The sequence below is a fragment of the Drosophila navojoa genome, chromosome 3 (genome assembly GCF_054131105.1).
Source record: "Drosophila navojoa isolate 15081-1374.11 chromosome 3, UAZ_NAV_1.0, whole genome shotgun sequence".
Lineage (NCBI taxonomy): Eukaryota > Metazoa > Arthropoda > Insecta > Diptera > Drosophilidae > Drosophila > Drosophila navojoa.
In genome coordinates, this window is record NC_142891.1 from 26,870,205 (window position 1) to 26,892,482 (window position 22,278).

Here is a 22,278-nt window from a genome sequence, read left to right on the forward strand (position 1 = left end):
ATAATCTGTGAACATTTATATGACTCAGTGGAGATTATAGTGCTTCCTAGTGAATAAAAAAAAAATAAACAAATATTAAACATTCTCTTTTCGATTTTTATGTTTCTTTTATTTTGTTTATTTTATTAGCTTTTATTTTGTCCTTATTTACTTATTTTTTAAGGGATTTAAAATGTAATAAAATTCAAAATATATAAAAATTAAATTAGAGAGGGTGAAACAGAGAAAATTACAAATGAAATAAATGAACAGGAAATTTTTATCATGCTTTATATATGTACAATATATTATTATATTTATACAAGAAATCCAAAAAATAAAAGAGCAAGTTTATATGCTGGCAATGGTATATGCAAGCCGTTCACTTCCTACTGGCGCGCTCCTAACCTGTTGTAGGGCTGGCATAATTTTATATAGTTGGGTACAGAGAAACATTTTCAGTTATTTATAAGTGCTTTTAGTTTTGTCACCCTCGCAATATTTATGGCACTTGCTCAGTTGTCATATTCAAAAACAAAAGGCGAATTATAATTGGCAGCGGCATTAACTTGTTGCGGTCTAGAAATTATAATTTGTTACAGAAGACGACGGACTGAGGCACTGGGCAAAGAGTGACAAAAATTTAATTAACAAGATGCGAGGCGTCTATTTATTAGACATGAAATAATAATTCAAACATGTTTTCAACAGCTCTAAAAATATAATTAAAATTAAATAAAATACTAAATTGTCTTGAGTGGAATATAATAGATATTTTAATATTTGAGGTATCTAAGGGAACTTACCTTGCATATATACATATGCATATGTACATATCTCCAAATAATATACATATGATCAAACGGAAGTCCCCAGTAGATAGTGTTTAACTTTAAGTTGGTTTTATACAAACTCTATACGTCCAAAAAATAAATAAATATTTATATACATCATTTCCATTGCTCAATAAAAAACGTCGTTTGAATTTTGCAATTTGCACGCACGATTTTATTTTTGATCATTCGATTTTCGATTTCGCTTTTTATATGCAACTACCACAGTTTACATTACGTGTATCTACTTTTTTTTATTATTATATTTTGCATTGTGTGTGTAACCATAAAATTAGTTAATTGTGTCTGTGTCTGTGTATAAGTGTGTGTGTGTGTGTGTTGAATCTGATTTGTTTTTGCTCACGTTTTGCAGTTTATACAACTTATTGCTATACTTAATGCATTTAAATGCCTCAAAATCGCCATCAATTACTCGTACTTTAGTTTAAATACATATGTATATATGTGTGTGTATGTATGTATATATATATAGACACAGAGGATATATTCGTATATATATATGTGTGCTAGATCAAGCTTAGCGTAGTGTTATGCTCAAGATATGTACTCCACAAAAACCATGTGTATTCCCAACGGCTGTCAAACTAAATATATTACAGCTACTTCTCGCCGCCCAGCGAGCCCAACTCGTCAGCCCCCATCGAGAGGCCAGCCGCTTCCTGGTCAGCATCCGCATCTGCGTTACCGTTGTCCTCCTGCTCCAGCTCGCTCTGATTGCCAATATTCTCGTTTTGATTGTTTTCCACCTTGATGTTATTCAGCGGATGCCAAATGTTGTTGCTTAGGGCTCCGTCGTCTTCCCGGGAGGCAGGACTCTGCGCCGGCTCCGATGTAGGTGACTTGCTGCTACTCCTCTCCGCAGCATGCGGGTACTGGTGATGGACGCCAGCCCCGCCCAAGAAGTTGGGGAAGCCCAGCAGGCCAGGCGGATACGGGTACTTAGCTCCGTTAGCAAAGTGCGGCGGCGGTATGTTGGCGAACGCACCTGGACTCAGTTCACCCGGCTGATAGAAAGGGATTAGATTGGAGAGATTTGGAAATGGAATGGACCTCCCTTTAGTTGCAACTAAATGTATATATCTTCACACTTCTTGAGAGTTTACTAACTTACATATAGATAATAGAGTTTATTGTCTCCGGAGAGCTTACCTTGGGTGGAATCCCATTGAAGAATGGTGGCAAATAGGGGAAGAAGAGCTCCGGGCGACGTTGCATGAACTCCTGCTCGGCAGAGGGCGCGCCGTGTGCCGAGCCGGGGCCAGGTCCTGGACGCATGGGCAGCTCCAAGGACATGCGCCGGCCCCGACGAGACGTCGGATTCGTCCACATGTGCGTGCCCATATGAACCTACAGAAAACAAAGGAGTAGGCAAACAGGCAAAAAATATGTGAGCTTGAGAGATTCAGCGAGAGCAGCCCCAACTATAATGCACCTTCAGGTTGCCCTTGGTGGTGAAGGCCTTCTGGCAGACGTTGCACTGGAAGGGCTTGTCCCCGGTGTGGGTTCGCATGTGAATCTGCAGAGCGGAGCTAGAGCTGAAGTTGCGCCGGCAGACGTGGCAGAAGTGCTTGTTGTTCACCGGCGGATCGAGACTGGAGCTGGGTGGCCCGGCCGACATCAGGGCCTGCTGAAAGTCCAGCGGACTAGCCGGGAAACGATGGGCGTCTGCGAATGTGATCGGCGACAATTGAATCGAAATGTGGGCGAGCGGGCACAGGGGATATCAGACTTACGCAACTGCATCTTCATCAGCGACTGCTCCGCATCGCCGGCCGTCTCCTGCTGATAGCCGGTGGCCGCGGCAGCCGCTGCACCACTGTCGCAGCCACCCTCGTCGACCGGCGGCTGGTCGGAGTCGGGCTCCTCTTTAATGGATGCCGCCGATGGCGTCACGGGCTCCGCTGGCGCCGGCTCCTGCGGCTGCTTCGGCTTCTTGGCAAATAGATTTGGATTGAGAGTGAGCTGAAATACACATTGAGCGAAGACGTTCGGACTGTGAATTAGGGGCGCTAATTTCTTCGCATTTGCCGTTTAATGTGCCGTTCAGATCCCGCTTCGGGAAGTTCGGGCCAGACGCGATTCTTAATTATCTTATTTCGAGCAGAAGCCACCGAAAAGCAAAGCATAATTCACAATTATTCTATGCCGGCGCACGGGCCCAATAATGCCAACTAATTATCTCGCACAGACAGAAGCCGCCGGGTCTCATATTTTTATGGCAAAACAATTGTTTGCCGTGGACTCTCGCTCTGGTTGTTGTTCTTGTCGCCGTTGGCTGCCTCCTGGCGGCCGACACCCCAGCGCAGCCCCAGCTGCCCCACACAGATGCCGCTGATGCCGCGACAAACAAAAGATTAAATAATTTTGCATAAAGCGTAACATAATTTATTTGCATTGAATGCATCGCACACACCGCCACCGATCCGGCACACAGAACGTTCCGTCCCGCCACGCCCCTACTCGCTCGCCCAGCCTCGCCTCGCCCATCCCGATTCCCACTCCCATTGGCCGGGCGCTGTGGCACGCGAGGCGCGCGCTGACATTCGTGCGGAGGGGAGCTGGCAGTTGTCTGGGACCAGACCAACTCGTAAATTTCGCATCATCATAATGCATTCTCGTAATTACTTACAATTTTTGAATCATTTAAAAATTTCCAAGACCAGCGAACAGCAGCAACAGATAATGCTCAACTCTGTCTCGTATCTCGTGTCTCTTGTCTCGTGTCTCGCGTCTCGTGTCTGTCGTAGATCATCAACAATGTGTTAAGCGACCAAAACGGAGCACGGAGTGCATAGAGCACACTAGGGACCGCAGTCTGGCTGCTGGGCCTAACAGGGCTGATTACTACTCGAAAATGTTATGACATTTACACCGCATTCGCATTTGAGCCAAAATATCGCAAGCGACAGGAGCGCAGCGAGGTGACAAAGGGGCCCAAAAGGCAAAAGTGTTTCAAGAGTGGGGAACAAATAGAAGAGAGATTGAACACTTCTCTTGTCATCATATTTAAACTACTTTTCTGTTTACAAATACGTATGTAAAATTTTACTATGACTGAACCTTAGAAACCAAGAATTTAATTCAAGTCTAAAAGAAAAAATATCTACATTGATACAAATTCTAAGTCTAGAATGTCGTCATGTTCAAATATTCGCTCACAGCTATGAAGTTTTTCCAAGAATATAAATATGGAGTACGTTAGAAATATCTCATTTAGGAATAGATTGGTTCATTCTCTTTTATTCTTTATATGTAAAAATTCCAATTATTATCAAGCTTTAGATACGTTGCCGTAGTCACATATTAACTAACAATTTTGGAGTGAGTCCAAGCATTTAGGACTAGAGTACGTGAGAAATAGATATTTTGAAAAGATGTTAACTCTTTCTCTTATAATCAGATTGAGTTTGAGCTACTTTAACTTTTATATAAAATAATCAATTCAATCTTAATTTACATTTGTCACTTTGTCACTCTCTTCTTCAGATAGAATTTAAGCTACCATCACTTTCAATTTAATTAATATTAAATCTTAGATCCGTCACCGTATTCAAATATTCGCTCACAATTTTGGAGTAACTCCAAGAATTTAAAATATAATGAACGATGTCATTAGTCATATAGACAATGCCAGCAGCCAGAACCGCAGCCACACGAAAATGTGAACAAAACATTCTTAAATATTAATTTCGTGCATTTGTGTTTAAGTTATGGCCAGACACATGGCATAGACATAACGCACACACACACACACGCGCAGTCAGACCTTACTTGACACACTACTCGACTCACTAGCACCCTCTCTGCTCTCTCCACTCTGTCGTTGTAGCATTTCTACTGGCTTAGAAGGCGAACGCACTTTAATAAATAATTGGCATTGTTGTGTGGTGTAATCCCAGCGCTTAAAGTCATGCTCGATGCGAGTTTGGATGCTTTTGCTGCTTTAGATCTGCGACCGCCGCCGAGCGGAACGCCAACAATTAAGGCAAACTATGGCAGCGCGGCCACAATTTCTTCATAATAATGCCAAAGTGGCGAAGAGCGAGCGAGATGAGCAATTAATAATAAGCTCATAATTTGTATGGTCCTGCCTAAACGGGCGCAAGCCCAGTTTCCCAGTTTCCGCACTTTCTGCCCATATTCGGGCCTGCCTTGGCCATAACAATTCCATTAATGATGCCAAGACCGGGCCTCAGGTATTTCGCATTAAACAACTTGTGCGCGCACAGCTGGCATTAGTTCTCATCATTAGATGAACTGGCCTCAGACCAACGTATTTCAGATAAGTAGAACTGATCGAGTGGAAAGAGCTCGACTGGGAAATACCCTAAAGAGAACCGTTTGCATATTAAAATACGGCAAAGCGAATCTTCGTAACTTTTTCATTCTATTCAATTCTTTGAATCATAAAGTGTAAACTGAAGTAATTAGAAAAGATGACAAGAAAATATTTCAGCGACTCCATTTGGAGCGGGTGTGGTAGAGCCAAACTCTTATCATTTTTCTCATTTTGCAATGAATTGATCTGGAGTAATTGCGTGATTAAAGCGCTTTTAAATGTCCTGAACACCTCTGTGGAAAGCGTAGCTTTCGACTCAAGTTGTCAGACAGTTCGGATGCGGTAGAGGTCTACCACTGCTCTATATAAGGTATTTATTTAATTGTCTATTTCTTGAAAGAGCATACAGATTTGAAGTATTTTAACTAAAATACACAATGACGAATATTTGCTCACTTTGCAGTAACTTGATCAAACAAATGATGAGATTCAAGTGCTCACAGATCGCCAGATTGACGAATGAACGGTTGCTAATCGAGTCTGCTTTTTGTCAAAAATATATATTATATACTTTAAGGGACTGGCCCCACCTATTTCAAATATATTTCATTTTATATAATAATGCAGGTCGTTACATTAAAACATATAGGATATAACAGCTCTTCATATTTCTGTACATCGGTAGTTCAGATGGCTTGTATGCCTATGTTGAGCATAACGGAAGCGCACTTACCTTGGCTCCGTAGGGCGTGGCAGTCTCGTTGCAATGGGCTCGGCCGGAAGGAGCCGTCATTTCTTTGGCATGTTCGCTCTGTAGATGGCTCTCCAAGGCGGCCAGGCTTGGCAGCATCTTGAAGCACAAGTTGCACACATTTGGGGGCGGCTGCAGGCCTAAAGATAGACAGGCAAGGAAACAACAAATTACTCAGAAAGCCCGTCATGTGATACGACATAACTTTGGACGCGTGCTGCTGCTGCCGCTGCTGCTGGGCGACGGAACCGAAAATTCGATATAATAAATTTCAATCAGTTTAAAAATGTTGTGACATAATGACGGCGCGATCATGAAGCGTCGCGTAATTCATTGAGAGTGCCTCCCTCCCTGCCGCCGCCGTCGCCGATCACGATGGATTGGTATTGAAAATGTGCGAAAAGTTTATAAATAAATTTTGGAATTTGGCATAGGCAGACGTGGCATATAACAGCGGAATGGAATGGAATGGGGCTGTGGATGTGGATATGGCTGTGCCTCTGTCTCTGACTGTAGCTGTAAATGCTTTGTCTTGGTCCAATTGAGTTATGTCGCGGCAAGAACGCGAGATTTATCGCACAGCCAGTGCCGCATGGCAAACAGCGTTCGGGTCAAAGGTGACAGACAAAGAGGCTTTGTCATCTCGCAACGGGCTGCCGACAGAGGCAGCCGAGGACTGCGTACTCACCCATTAATCCGAGCGGTCCGAAGGGCAGCAGTGGAAACTTGGCATGCGTCTGGCCTAGTGCGTGCATCTCCTCGCGCGCCGCTGCCATCAGCAGCAGATTCGGCGGCATGGGCATGCCCAGCATCGGTAAAGCTCCAGTTCCACCAGCTGCTGCTGCTGCTGCTGCTGAATTGTTGCCGACTCCAAAGAGGCGCGCCGCAGCCGCTGCTGCCGCTGCCGCCGCAGCTGAGGCTGATGCAGAGGCGGAGGCCGAGGCTGATGACGGAGAGGGCGACGAGAGATCCATTGCGGGCATCTCGCCGCTGTTGCTTTCACGCCCACCGCCATCCAGATCCGATCTGGAGCGCTCGTCGTCGTGGCCCGGCCGTCTGTCTCTGTCAAGCAGTGTCGCCGTGGCCGCGCTTGAGTTGTCTCGGGAGTCGTCAGTGCTGTCCATGGTCATGAACTCGTCGAAGTCGCCTCCCTGCGACGACTCCGATCGCTGGCCGGAGTGATCCGAGATGGTGGTCGAGAAGTCCAGGGTGTCCGAGGTGCACATCGACTTGTTGGAGTTCTGATCCTCGATGCCCAGGCGTTCGGCCTCGCCTGCGCCCAGACCCTGGCCCTGGCCATGCACCTGACTGCCGCTGCCATCGTCCATGGTGTGGATGCGAATGTGCTGCTGCAGGATGATGCCGTTGGAGAACTTCTGGTGGCACACGGGGCACTTGAACTGGCTGCGCATGGGCGGCTTGATCTTGTGGATACTCATGTGCGCCTTCAGGTTGCCCTTGGTGGCAAACGCACGTCCGCAGATCTTGCAGCGGAAGGGTCGCTCGCCCGTGTGGGTGCGTATGTGCATCTGCAGGGAGCTGCGACAGGACATGACCTTCTGGCAGAAGATGCACTGATTCGGGTCGGTCAGCTTGTTCTCAATGTTGTCCACCAGCTGCTGCAGCTTCGATGTCTCCGATGTCTTGTCGATCTCGATTAGATCCTCCCACGACTTGTCTATGATGCGCTCCATCTGAGCGAGCGAGTACTCGCCTGGCAACGCAATAGCTCCGTCGCGGCTTGCCGAGGAGCGACGTACGAGCTTCACCAACTGCATGTGCTCGGCCTGCTCCCGGTCCTCGCCCGGCGGGCTACCCCCATTGCTAGACTGGCGCTTGCGCACGCTTCCGTTGCGACGACTTGCCGCTGCAGTGGGCGGTGTCGTCGACTTGGGACTCTCCTTCGACTTGTCCTTTTCCTTGCTCTCGGGCGGAGCACCATCCGTGCCACTCAGACTTCGACTGCGCTCGGGCAGGGACTTGGGGGTCGGCGCGGGCTGCATGGGCGAATGCGACAGCTCCCTGGTCGGCTTGCTCAGATCCTCGGCTTGCTGAAGCTGTTGTCCCGGCATTGACAATGCCTGCAGCTCGTGCTGCTGCTGCTCCAATGCCGCGTGCTCGCTGCTGATGGGCGGAGGGGGCGGTGCTAAAGGCGCTGGCGTGGCGAAGGGTAAGCGAATGGGTGCTAGAGAGACAAACTGCTCGGAGCCTGACGCCGAGGGCTGAGCCCCGTTGACCACAGGCGGCAGCAGCATGGGGGGAAAAATCTGCGTATGGCGCTGGTAGTGCACCTTCAGGTTGCCTTTGGTAGTGAACTTGCTGCCACAGACGTTGCAGTGGAAGGGTCGCTCGCCAGTGTGGGAGCGCAGGTGTATCTGCAGGGCCGAGTAGCTGCCAAAGATCTTGCCGCAGTACTTGCAGCGGTGCTTGAAGATCTCGCCGCGGCTCTGCGCCTCCTTGGAGGCGTACTCCGAATACTCCTCCTGCATTTGGGCCGCATGCAAGCTTTGCGAGGCCGAGTCCAGCACCTCTTCCGTGCGGCGCTGCAGCATTTCGAGGCAGTTGGGCTCGTTGGGAGCCGGCGGCGGGTCGTGATTGGTGATTATGCTCGATGCCAGACTGGAGCTGATGTCGCACATCAGCGGCTTATACTCATTCTCCAGCTCCTGGTCGACGTCGGCCTCAATCTCACGCTCCCGCTCAGCCTTGGCCATGGCTACATCGCGCTCTCTCTCTCGTTCTCGTTCAGTATTGCACTCATTGGATATTGCCTCCCTTTCCTTGCACATTTCCTGTTCCTCAGTCTTTGAACTCTCCTGCAGCCTTTCGGGATCGATGTCCGCTGCCTCGCCATTCACGCTCGTCGGCTCGTTGGAAGGATCTGGCTGGTCCGGGTCCGTCTGCTCCGGCTGCTCCTCCTCCTCTTCCTCGTCCTCGTCCGGCTCGGCATAGTTCGGACCTTGCCTGCTCAGCGCAGCGACCACGCCCCCCGCCCGCTTCAATTGACTCTGTAGATGCTGGATGAGCTGCAGCTGCATCAGATGCTGGCGCTGAACGTTGAAGATCGTCGACTGGACCATGGCCAGGTCGTTCGGATCGGACACTGATCCCGCCAGCGCAGTGGCCGCAAACTGTGCCACCGCCACTTTGGTATGTTGTAAAGCTTCTAGTGCCACATGCCCGCTCGTGGGCAAGCGGCTGCCTGGGATTACCGACAAGTCCAGCGCCTCGTTGCTGTTCTCCGGCTGCTCAGTGCCGGGCAGCGACTGGTCCGCTTCGAGCTGTCGCTCCATCTCAGCATCTGGCGTCTCGTCTGCTGCACTGCCATTGTTATTGCTGTCCGCACTCAGCTCCTTCGCCAGCAAACTGTCCCTGTCGGTCGTGGGGTCGGCGACCGACGAGCTGCCCGCACTGGATGAGCCACTGCGCGTGCCTGTGCTCCGGTAATTGATGCGATTGCGAAATATTGAACACATTCTCCCCTGGAACGGCCGATGCCGAGCGCTCCACTTCCTTTGATTCAATCTCGAGCTTGGACTCTGACTCGGACTCTGACTCTGACTCTGGCTGTAGCTGTGGCTGTGGCTGTGGCTGATATCGCTCAGATTGCTGTGGATGAAACGGCAAAGTTTTGGAATCAGATTGTGGGATTAATCAAATTTACGCACATATTCCTGGCAAATTATTTGCTATAACCGACGAGATGTCGATCTCGATGTCGATGCCGTCACGTAAGGAGGCTCCGACCCGGTCAGACTTTATGATAAATTTTTGAATATATGAATAGCGTCATGTCGCAACTTTAGGTGATGAATAAATGAACATATTGCATATTATTAGGGGCGTATAACTTAATTGTAACCCACCTAACCAGCACGCCGGCCCATACATACATCTATCTATCTATCTGCCTATCTATATCGAAGCAATGCTTTTTTTCTGCTTTTCCTTTTTTTCGGTGGACTTTCTGCGTGCGGGTCTTGGGATTCTGAATTATTGTAAACTGAAAGCCTCAACGCGATTTTGCGTTTTGCATGAGCCATTGGCTTGGGTAATTTATTGATATATTACTTGGAATCACTCAGCATAACTTTGTGTTGATCCCATTCGATTTATTCCGGCTATATCTAATTTTCTTTACGCCTAGTCAACCACGCACCCATATATATGTGCATCTATCCACATACACATATATATCTTATAATACGGAAATGCTAAAGGGCCCTTTTTTCTCACATTCAAATGGGCTGCAATGATTGTTGGATGAATATCGGTCAAACGCGTAATCGCACTCCTTGAACACCAACTATTTTCCGGACTATTACAGAGCAGTTTTCTCCAATATGCAGAGATTTGGAATGCAAAGCGTGCTTGGATTTTGATAATAATTTGAGAAGCAGCTTATGCAAGCTATCTCTGTCAGCCTCTCCTCTTCTCTCTGTATCTATATCTATATCTATATCTATATCTATATCTATATCTATATCTATATCTATATCTATATCTATATCTATATCTATATCTATATCTATATCTATATCTATATCTATATCTATATCTATATCTATATCTATATCTATATCTATATCTATATCTATATCTATATCTATATCTATATCTATATCTATATCTATATCTATATCTATATCTATATCTATATCTATATCTATATCTATATCTATATCTATATCTATATCTATATCTATATCTATATCTATATCTATAATCTAGATCTATATCTATATCTATTCTATTCTATATCTATAATCTATATCTATATCTATATCTAGAGCTATATCTATATCTATATCTATATCTATATCTATATCTATATCTATATCTATATCTATATCTATATCTATATCTATATCTATATCTATATCTATATCTATATGTATATAGCGCATCAAATCGATTTCAACATAATTCTATATGTTCGCAAATAGTCTCTAGCACCGTGAGTGAGTAAGAAGAAGAAACGCAAAGCAAATATTTCACAATAATCGATGCGCACATGAGCATAGAGTCGGTGCTGCTATCGAGCGAATCGTTCGTATTACGTTCGATTGCTTTATGATTATTTCCCGGCAATTAAGTGAATTTATTGGCAAAGGTAAACACAAGGTGTGCCCAGACGCCAGCCCTGCGCCCTGCGCCCCCTCTTCCTCGGTCTCGTCGATAAGAGCCATAGCCAGATTGTTTGGCTATCCACAATTCGTGCTCAGCACACATACATTATATCGATTGGACGCTCGCCTGGAATCGTCGAGGCGAACATATCGTATACTATTTCTATCAATGCCGACGCAGGCGAATGTTCCCATCCGAAATCAATTTGTTTAATGCAGCAACAGCCTCCACAGCGACGCACTTTTCCCAAAGTGAAACCAGGGAGGGGGATGGGATGCTGTGGGTGGTTAGTTGGTTTTCCTGACTGCCTGTCGGCCGAGCTGGTGGGTGTTTCTTGGGCACCTAGCTATGGTGGAAAGTGTTGACCGAAGTCGGAGCGAAAGTCGGTAACCCTTGAGTGGCCAGCCACAACTTATTCCACTTGAGCTGATTTCTTGAGCGATTTACGCACAGCCAAAAACATAAAACTTCCGCAATTGCTTTGCCTTCAATCTCGAAGGCGTCGAGCGGTCATCACTTGACACTGCGATGCTGAGATACTCAGATGCTCAAATGCTGAGATACTCAAATGTTCAGATGTTTCAGACGTTGGCAAGCTTTTCTCTCCTCCCTTACATTTGTCATTCACTTCGATTCGTGTGCCGTGGAGGCTCCCGAAAAAACTCACGCTTCCTGCCCAGCAGGTGGTCCGGCCCCAACTTGAGAGGAACTCTAAATCTTGCCCCACCCCCCCACACACACAAGTATATATAGTAGTATGTATAGTTGGTCTCGCTTCGATCGACTAGCTGGCGGGCATGCGTAAATATTGTATCTGCGAGATACAACAAACCGTCAATCATTTGGTAGCAGCGTTAATTATGGATGTACGAGCCTCTCACGTACATTTGTTTCATTCACAGCGGATATGGATCAAAATTCTATGCAATTTGCCTGACTGATTGATGGCACACGCATCCAGCATCCACCTATCATGGCAGAGATACGAGTACTTTCATACATCCGGATTGCATCTGAAATTTTTAGCCGAGCAAGCGAAGAGCCAAAATAAACAACTGATTGAGTGATTGCTATTGAGATATTGATTAAGTTTTGCCATTCCGACAGTCAATTCAAGCCAATCGAACATTGATTTTGATTTGAATAATCGCAAGAGCTAAACGAAATGTGATTCACCGAAGTTCTATTCATAAATCTGAGAGGATAACTTATGATTTCTGACGGTGTACGATATTCATGGTGAACATGAAGAATAGTGTGTGGAATTCAACCATTGAAATAACTTAATCTTCGTCTTGAATATGCCAATACGATATTCAGTTAGTAGATACGATAAAACCGATTTTAAGTTATTAATAAAATAAATAGAAGGTATATATGAATAGATGCATATCTTGGACATATTTAATGAACATGCATATACGAATAATCATAATTATAATCATGTTAGTATCTAGTAATTCAACTATTCGAAAAAAGTTAAGTTTTAATTATTGAGTTTATTATTATAAGCCATCATCATCATCATCAAATCAGATTGGTTTTTATATGGAAAAATTAAAGGAAAGATTTTCGGTCATATATGCTTAAAAACAAACATACGATATTCATAATTCACTTATACGATATTCAGTCAGTACTTGAGAATTACATACGATAAGAAGCATAATAAAATCACTATAGAATATATATGTACGTAGATATATGTGTATACACGCGTACTTGTATCTCATACAACATTGTAAGCAATATTTGTCTTAAATATGCTCGATATGCATACGATATTCACTTGGAACATAAAGATTGCATACGATAAGAGCACAACTGAGAAAAACAGAAATGTATGAGCCAGGTTTAATGAGCTTTGTATAAAATATGCTAAGGTGGAATGAGATGGAAGAAGAGGGAGATCTGCATGGGAGAGAGAGAGAGATGCTTGGGAATTAAGCATGAAAAGTGGTTGTTGGCTAAGGGGTAAGGGGTAGAGGTCTCCAATAACTTGCAGTATTTAAAAGTCTAAAGACCGGAGCGCATACAATGAGTGGAACGGGCCAATGAAGTTTCAACTGGAGCCACGACCGGACACAGAGCAGGGCAGAGAACAAAATGTCTGCAAATTTATTAAGCTGCGGAAAAAATTTTATGAGTTGAATTGGTATAATTTTCATATAATTTTTTTTTTTTTTTCGTTTTGAGAAAAAAGAAACCAAATGGAACGACTATGCGAAGACGAAGACGACGGCGACGGCGACGACGCTTAAAGTGCAGACACAGACGCCGGAAGGGGCTACGCCGGGCCAGAGGGCAATCAACCAGTTGAGCAGCAGACGCCGCGGGTGCTGTCGGAGGTTGAGGTGTGGAGCGAGAGAAGGGGGTGGGGGAAGGAGAGAGAGGAAGCGAGCGAATCGAAGTGGAGAGGAGCAACGGAACAAGCGCCACACACACCGTTCAAGCAATGGACGTCTGTGTGCATGTGCGTGTGTGTGTGTGTGTGTGTGTGTGTGTGTGTGTGTGTGTGTGTGTGTGTTGGAAATGCAAATGTCTGCGTGTCTAAAGACGAAGGGCAGGACAGCAGTGCAAAGCGAAGAAGAGGGAGAAGAAGAAGCAACAGCAGAAGCAGCTAAAGCAGACCAATGCCAAGTGGCCAAGTGGCCGGAGCGTGTCGTGGAAGGGGGAACTGGACAACACACACACACAGGCACACACACACACACACTCATAAAGTTGCTCTGGGCCTTGTAGATGAATTTGTATTGTTTTGCATTTGCTTTTGGGGCGCTACTTTGTTTTTGCTTTTAGCTTTCGTTTTTATGTTGTTGTTGTTTTTTTTTTTTGCTTGCCTGCTGGCAGTTGCTGTTTTTGCTGTTGTTGTTGTTTTGGTTCGAAAGGAATAATAAAGGCCAGCCAGGGCGAAAAACGGTAGAATGAGGGAGCGGCAGAGCGGGGCGACGGGTGTGGGCTGGGAGGGGGGTTGGAGGGGAGGGCAAGGAAGTCGCAGGAAGAGTTGTTAAGCTGCCATTGCAAACAATTAAAATCATAAGAGACGCACATAAATTATTCATGGCTTAATCTAAAGTGGACAATCTATGCAAAGTACACAGCACACACATGCATGTACATATGTATATGGGTATATAGGTGCATATACATAAAAGCTGCTTTCTATTGGCTCTAGTTCTAAGCGAAATTTCTAAGCCAAAGCAAAAACTTCATTTTACATATTTTTCCTTCGTTTTGAGACTCATTTCAAACTGAATTATATATCAAAACATATATAAAAATGTAAAACAATACTTTTTGTTTTTAAAGTTCATAAATAATATATAAAAATTTTTCAAATTTATTTGAGATGTATTTAAAAAGAATTCAAATTAAATTATGAATATAATAGTGAATATAATGAATATAATAACTATATAATATCAAAATAAATCATACAGATAAATATCAAAACTAAAATATATTAAATTAATAGAAGTACAAATTTAAAGCTTTCAATTTATTGAATAAATAAATACTTTTTAATTACTTTAGCAAAAATGATTATATTTTCGTTGCTTTTGCTTTGATCAATATTTGAAATATGTAATAAAAACTTGTAAAAATTTGTACACATTTAATAAAAACGGCAACCGCAATAGACTGAAAAGCAAAATTCATCGACTTATTGAAATTTATTTCACGCTTTAGCAAAAATAACAAATGCATTTTATTGTATATTTTTACACACACACACACACACAGCCACATCTATCTATATAAAATGTGCAAAAAATGTGTTCATCCACATTACAAAAATTTCTATAAATTTATCGCTGAAAATAATAAAATTTTGTGGCTTTTTGGCAAATATTTGGACAGCGCAAGAAATGAAAATGAAAATGAAAAGAAAAAGAATATTGAGAATGAAAATGATGAAAGCGCGCGCTAAGCAATTGTGAGAAATCACGTGTGTGTGTGTGTGTGTGTGTGTGTGTGTGTGTGTGTGTGTGTGTGTGTGTGTGTGTGTGTGTGTGTGTGTGTGTGTGTGTGTGTGTGTGTGTGTGTCTGATGTATAGATATATAGTCTGATATATAGATATATAGCCAAGTGCCGACAGTTGCGATAGCTGCGCACATTTCTGTCATAACGAAACGAAAATGAGAAATATTTTTGCTGAGCTTTTCCGTCTTTGACTTTATCAAAATGAAAATAAATAAATAATAAAAATAACAAAAAGTCGAAAATTCTAAATGAAATCGCATGCCAATAAATACAAATAAATATGTGCTCGATTCAGGGCGTTGGCGCAGCGGGGGGCGGGGCGAAAAATGAAAAATAGACTCGGGCGCAGAAAACGTTTCGAATTTTATATAAAATGAAATAAATTAATTTATTGTTGGGCAGCATTCGCAGACAACGGAGACACAACGACGATGATGATGATGATGATGATGATGATGATGATGATGATGATGATGATGATGATGATGCTGTGGACTGTTTATGATCATGATGAGGTTCGTCATGATCAACAGTTAGCTGGGCAAATGAAATCGCGCGGCTCATAAATTAATTAAGCCAATAAATGAATTAGGCAAATGCGATTGCAGTTGCTGTTTCTTTGCATCTGTGTGAGTGCAAATGTATCTGTGTGGCCAGAGCAAGTTGTAGTTGTTGTTGAGCTTGTTATGCTCAATCCACCATAAGATGTAAAGCTATTGCTGATATTCTTGCACTTTTATTTATATCTATAAGACATGACTAACTATGTCGTACATGTATCTATAAGATAGTTTTGTATCTATGACTAGCCATTTCTTGCATTAGCCATCTCTTGAACAATTATTCATAGATGCAAAAGTATCTATATCTTGTGCCAGTTGTTGCTGGTCCTATTCAGCTGTAATAATGAAATGAGCCTAAAGTTTCTGAGTTTCTTGTTTACATACGGATATCTGTGAGATAGTATTGTATCTAATGACAAGTGTGGCCGCATTCTTTCTCGCATTATGCAGCTTATCCTGTTGCCATTTGACAGTTTTATATCTAAGAATGTATTTATAGTCGTTATAGCTCTTATTATTCCTCCTTGCCTTTGACTATTGTTTGATCTTGTATCTATAAGATAGTTAAGATATTTAAGATAACATAAGTTCAACAGAAATGTGGGTGTATCTATGCTCAGGTGAATTCAGAGGTCCAATACATACCTACAGCTTTTGCTGCCTTCATCTGACTATTGCTTGCATTTGTATCTATAAGATTGTTTTGTATCTATGGATTAATATACATATGTGATTATGATGATCCTCAATAATGAATAATCAGCATAATGGCAAATACATAAGTGAAGTGTTAGTGCTAGTGTTAGTTATGGATCTATCTAACTTATAGAAGCAGATAGTTTCGTAACTTTGCAATAGAAGTCTTACTATTAAGCTTGTAATAATAAGCAGTCATCATAATGAACTAACTATATATGACTTTGTGTGCCCTGCTGTCAGCGACTGTTGCTTGCATATGCATCCATAAGATAGTTGTGTATCTCCATCGTGACAATTTGTAGTTGACTAAGCGTAATAATTAATATTAATCAAACATAATAAAGAAAACTGTTTGCATAAGATTGAAGCACAATATACTTTAAGGAAAAGAAAATGTATCTTTGCATCTGCATGTGTAAATGGAATATACATATATCGTATTTACTTAAACTTCTAGTTTTTATGCTTTCTCTTCTTAAGCATCTATATTGATCACCATGCTTTTCAAGCGTCTACATCTGCCCTTTGGCTTATTGTCTCTGCATATGCATCTACAAGATACTTTTGCATCTTATACTTGTTCCACATTCATTCAGCCCATGAAGACAATGATGATGATGATGCTAATAATGCTGTTCATGCTGATGATGTAGACCCCACACGGCCCACTCACAGAGCGATAGCTGCTGACACGAGAAGAAATCATAAATTCATTAAGCCAAACGAATGCGAAAGTGTGGCCAATTGCAATTGTATCTTTGCATCTGCAACTGCACACATGCAAGCACACACACACACATATATATATATATATATATATATATATGTATATGCGTATGTATATCTATAGGTATATATATCTATTTAGCTGCTGCTGTTGTCGTGCTTAATTGCTCATCATTCAAATCTTAAGCGTCCTCCTAAGCTGCTGCTGCTGCCGCTGCCATTTGACTGTTGTGCGTATCTGTAAGATACTCATGTATCTGACACCTGTCATCTTTTCGTTTAACCTACGCCCCCGAGCCGTTCACCCCCAACTCGACTCGGCTGCTGTGCTAATTTTACTCATCCAATATGCGTGTCTCTCTCTCTCTTTCTCTGTGTGTGTGCGTGTGCGTGTGTGTGTGTGTGTGTGGACTCTAGCAGAACATGCGCCCACTTGTAGTGCGTGCTGTCATTCTGAAGTTGTATCTCGTGCCCATGCCGAGACGTCAATAATCTCACCTTTCGAATCGTCTCTTGTATTTATGTTTAGCTTTGACATAAGTCGGACATGCAACATTTTGTTACTGCGGCTCTTCCTCTTCTGCTGCTGCCGCTGCTTATTATGATACTCGTTTAAGATTGGCAATGGGGTATATTGGGTTTTGTAGGAATTCCCTGTCTGCCTGCATTTGGCATTTGAATTCTCATTCATAAGCTCTTCTTATCGGTGTTTTATATGAAATATGACATCTAGACTCTTTTTCTTATGCCTGAGCAGAACTGGGGGCGTGACCAATCAGGAATTAACATATGTTTGAGAGCAGCAAATCAACTAATTCTAACTGTATGCTATGCAGAGACAGACAGAGAGAGAGAGAGAGAGAGAGAGAGAGAGAGAGAGAGAGAGAGCTATAGAGCGTATGTTCATTAGTATATTTTTATTTCTGTATAAAATATGATCAGATAGTCTAATTTAGTCTGACTTCATTTGAGCCAGTGTTAAATGGATGATAAAGCTGTAATTTTCACAGTTTTATAATTGTTTTAGCTACATTTTGGTCAATCGGTCAAGTTACGAATCCTCTTATTAGACAATTTTTACAATAAATACTTGGAATGACATTAACATGCATATATGTACATATATATGTGAGAATCGAGCACTTATACATGTATGTATATACGTTTTTTTTAGATTATTTCCTTACAGTGAGTAGCATTAATATTCGAAGTTGAAGATTGGAAAATTACCTTTTTAAAGAAGTATATATCAATGTATTATATTTAGCATCTCTATACAAAATTGTATATAAACAAGAAAATACTACATACATTTTTATATAATATAATATTTATGGTACATCCGCCTCTTGAATATATTTATTTAATATAAATTAAAGTAAGATATATTTAAGATGTAATAGAATGTAACAGTACATACTTTTATTTTGATAAAGTAAAACTGTTCTACAAAAGAACTCAAAGCCTGTGAGATGTATATTTATGTACATATATAGTATAATAATTATAGTAAGCCAATATATAATATAATATGTATAGTGCATAGGGATTAAATAAAACAACAATATGCTAAGGCTCATATGCTAAATATGGAGTTTTTGAGTTTCTATTGAATTGTTCACGAATCATCTATTTATATAAATCAATAGAATCTATTATTAATTAGGAAACAACTTTTAAAGACTTAACCTTAAAGACGTGATTCTTTCACAATTTCAAGCTGAATTTAATATTGATTTACGAATCAATTCACCTATAATTAATTCATTGTACAGTTAACGAAGCCCAAGACTTGATACTGCCAAACTGTTTTCCTCAACATTTCCCATTTCAACTTAAGCGAATCTTATGAGCAATTGAGCCCCACAAATTTCATTAACCAAATGCGAAAAGAAAAGTCTTTAAGTCTTTGCTGCAAACATTTTCTTTTTGGCGACATTAAATCTTGGACGAATTTGAGTTGAATTAAGAAACTTTTCTGGCAAAGGAGAGAGAACCTAACAAATGATTTTATTATAAATTATGCTCGATTAAACAAACTCCAAACTTTGTTAGTAACAATTTAATTCAAGTATAAAGTATTTCTTATATACCGAATATATGAAACATTTGCCTTGTGTTTTCTGAAATGTATTTTATCTATAAATTCACTAGAAAATTATATTGATATATTATGCTTTTCTCATCTAACTTAGCTTTTAGCCTTTAATTTAGCGCTTTTTCAGCTATACTCACATTTTCGTTAATTTATTGCATTTCTCATATTTTATCCACTTTTGGTAAACATTTTTCAATCACTTTTGATTTTGCTGTTTCGTGTATTTTTCTTCTTTTTTTTTTTTTTTTGCCGTCGGCAGGATGTGTTGGGCAATTCTTCTTCTTCTTCTACAGCTGCTTCTTCTTGCTGCGCTTTGTCCTCTGTTTCATGGACTTGATTTGGTTGTCTTTGTTGTCTCACTTCACGTTTTGGGCGTTTCTTTTCAACAAATTCTATTGCACATATTGAAAATGTTTTTTGTTTTTGCCTTTTGCTTTTGTTGTTGTTGCTGCGTTTGCCATTTGCATTTTGTTTTGCGTTCGCGTATTTGCGTATTTCTTTTGTATTTGTATTTGTATTTGTATTTGTATTTTATTTTATTTTATGATTAATTAAACACACGCGACCACAAAAACTTCGACGTCGACCCCCCGCGCACTTTTGCCACATGACACGACAGCGCTCACACCCACACACCCACACACACACACACACACAGATACACACACACACACACCAGCAAGCACACACGCACTCACTCACACACACACGCACACACTGAGACGCAGGCTCACATACGCTTACGCACACGCACTTAAAGCTGAAGATGAGGCGGGAGAGGAAGAGGAAGAAGTGAATAAAAAAAATAAGTAACGTGCGTGAGCTGCGTCGACGACGATGACGGCGACGGCGGCGGCTGCGGCGGTAATAAAAACCGTTAACTAGCCAGTGGGCGGCTGGCGTGGCTGCTGCTGCTGCGGCGACTGCGATCGCTGCTGAAGCTGTCAAAAATTGTATTTTTGTTGCTGCTGCTGTTGTCGTTGTTGTTGCTGTTGTTGCTATTTTGGCAACAATAATTTGTTGTGATTGTGTGAATGGCAAATTAGCTGTAAACTGGCCACGGGTAACGGGCCGCGGGCAACGTAACGGGGCAACACTGTCAACTGGAGGCTCTAAGGCGGCTGACCAAAAGCCAAGAAGTGGCGGCTGTTGCCTGCTGCCTGCCTCGCTGGCTGCCTGAACTGAACGCTGAACGCTGAACTGTCGCTGGCGCTGTCGGTGGCGCTGCCGTTGGCCGTGGCGTTGGCCGTGACTGGAGCCGAAGCAGAGAATGTCCTTTATGGATTTAACGAGCGTGCGGCGCAGCAAGAAAAACGAGAAAACGAGAAAACGGCAACGAGGCAACGAGACAACGCAGCAACGCAGCAGCAGCGCAGCAGCAGCGAATCGAAGTGTCGCTATCCGTTGGGGGCAGATTTTCGTGTTCGGGCATTGCAAAAGCTTAGATGGCAGCAACAACAGTGGCAGTGGCAGTAACAGCGGCGAGAGAGCGAGCCAGAGAGTGAGCATTGCATGTAAAAGTGCGTGCAACGTTTTCGAAATGGCGGGGAATCGCCCGTATAAGACTGTTAACGTACTGTTAGTGGGCATGCTTAACAGCGTGTGCCACTGTTAAGCGGGCAACACATTAGTTGTGCTCCTCTAACACACGCATTGCTGCCATTTATGAAAGGTCTTGACTGTGTATGCGAGTGTGTGCATATGTATGTGCCTCAGCGAATGCCATAAATCAAAAAGAGACTCGCTCTCCTCGCTTGCCTTTGTGAGTGTGTGCGTGAGTGTGGGCATTGGCTCTTCTCTCTTGCCGGCTGCCGAGCGAGCACTCGCAAGAGCCGACGGCGCACAAATCGATACCCCCAAGCAGCGGACAGCAAACGAAAAACTGTCCGACAGCAGACAACGTCATCTTCGGGGCAGCGCAGCGCTAAGTTTGTTTTTGCGCAGCGTCATTGTCGCTGCTGCCGCTGCTGAGCCATCGACAAATAAATAAAACGCAATGTAAAAGCAAAAACAAATTATGACAACTTTAGGCGGAGCATAACGAAAAATGTGAACGAAATGTGAAGCGCTGCCAGCGTCGCAGCGAGTCTCTCATTTCTTTTCTTATATTATATTCTCAGCGCTGGCAGCGCTCAATCATATTTCTGTCTGCGCTTCTGTGTATGTGTGTGTGTGTGTGAAATATAGTGAGCTTACTTGCAACTGTGTGTGTGTATTATTCTTTATTTACTTATGTATTCTTAGGTTGATTTTTTTCAGCTGCTTCTAATACTTTACCGTTGGTCCTTTAGCAGCCATTGCGAAAACAAAATGCCGTCGGTAATGAGTGGATTCCAATAGGAATTGGCGCAGCTGAATCAAAGCTATTTTAAAGAGTTAAGCGAAGCATTTCACAGTTATTTATTTTAAGGAATTTCACTGCAAACTGATTTATTTGCTCATCGCTTAATAACTGAATTTCTGTTTCTGTTCTTCTAATTTCTTAATTTCAATTCGTTCGCATATTTAAGAACTCGAATTCCATGCGGGAACCGCTTCTGCTCAAATGCCACACAGTCGATGCAGTTTGTGGCATGAATTATGCATGCCACCAATTGCATTTCATTTGTAGATAAATACGTGCGTATCCTCCACATACATACATATGTATAGATGTATAGAGGCATACATTGCAGGCACAACCCTCTCCCATATAATCTGAAAGTATTCGTGCGGAACATCTGCCCGCTGCGTGAGTTTATGAATTACTAAAAAAAGAGAATACTTTATACAAGCAACAACAACAACAGTTACACGAGTGTGGACAATTTTCAAAATGGTTTCACATTGAATGAAAAAATTTAAAATGAAATGAAATGATAACAAACAGCGAGAGCAAAAACAATAACAACACAACTTCACCACCCCGAATAAAATATATTTCAAAATGTATTCAATATCCCTCGGCATTAGGGATCAGCTAATAACTAACCCTCTCCCAATCCAGCTCAACTCGACTCATCTCTCCCTCTCTCACGACCTTTGAACCGAATGCCTCGCAGACTGCGAGCTAAATTAGCAAACTCTATACGAATCCCAAGCAAATGCCAATGAAATACTAACAGAACCTGGAAAAAGCATTTCCTCATAGACACAGCGTCTAAGCCCTAACAAAATAATTCCCAGACCCAGTGTCGTTTATCATCGTGCAACGCATCCAATCAAAAAAACAATT

At 42.6% G+C, this 22,278-nt stretch overlaps 1 protein-coding gene across 2 annotated transcripts; it reads right to left on the reverse strand.

Moving 5' to 3' along the window:
* Positions 1-958: 958 nt before the first annotated feature.
* On the reverse strand, positions 959-20,489 carry salr (spalt-related). Of its 2 annotated transcripts, none has more exons than XM_089257235.1 (7): positions 19,202-20,489; positions 6,552-9,472; positions 5,846-6,003; positions 2,567-2,795; positions 2,266-2,498; positions 1,983-2,180; positions 959-1,837 (listed from the first exon to the last, which is right to left on the reverse strand). In XM_089257235.1, exons 2-7 carry the CDS (start codon positions 9,337-9,339, stop codon positions 1,433-1,435), a joined length of 4,011 nt encoding a protein of 1,336 aa, XP_089113361.1. In that variant the 5' UTR covers positions 9,340-9,472; positions 19,202-20,489; the 3' UTR covers positions 959-1,432. The 2 variants fall into 2 exon arrangements, with proteins under 2 accessions (XP_089113361.1, XP_089113362.1); XM_089257236.1 differs by lacking the exon at positions 19,202-20,489 and adding an exon at positions 10,100-10,232.
* Positions 20,490-22,278: the final 1,789 nt, after the last annotated feature.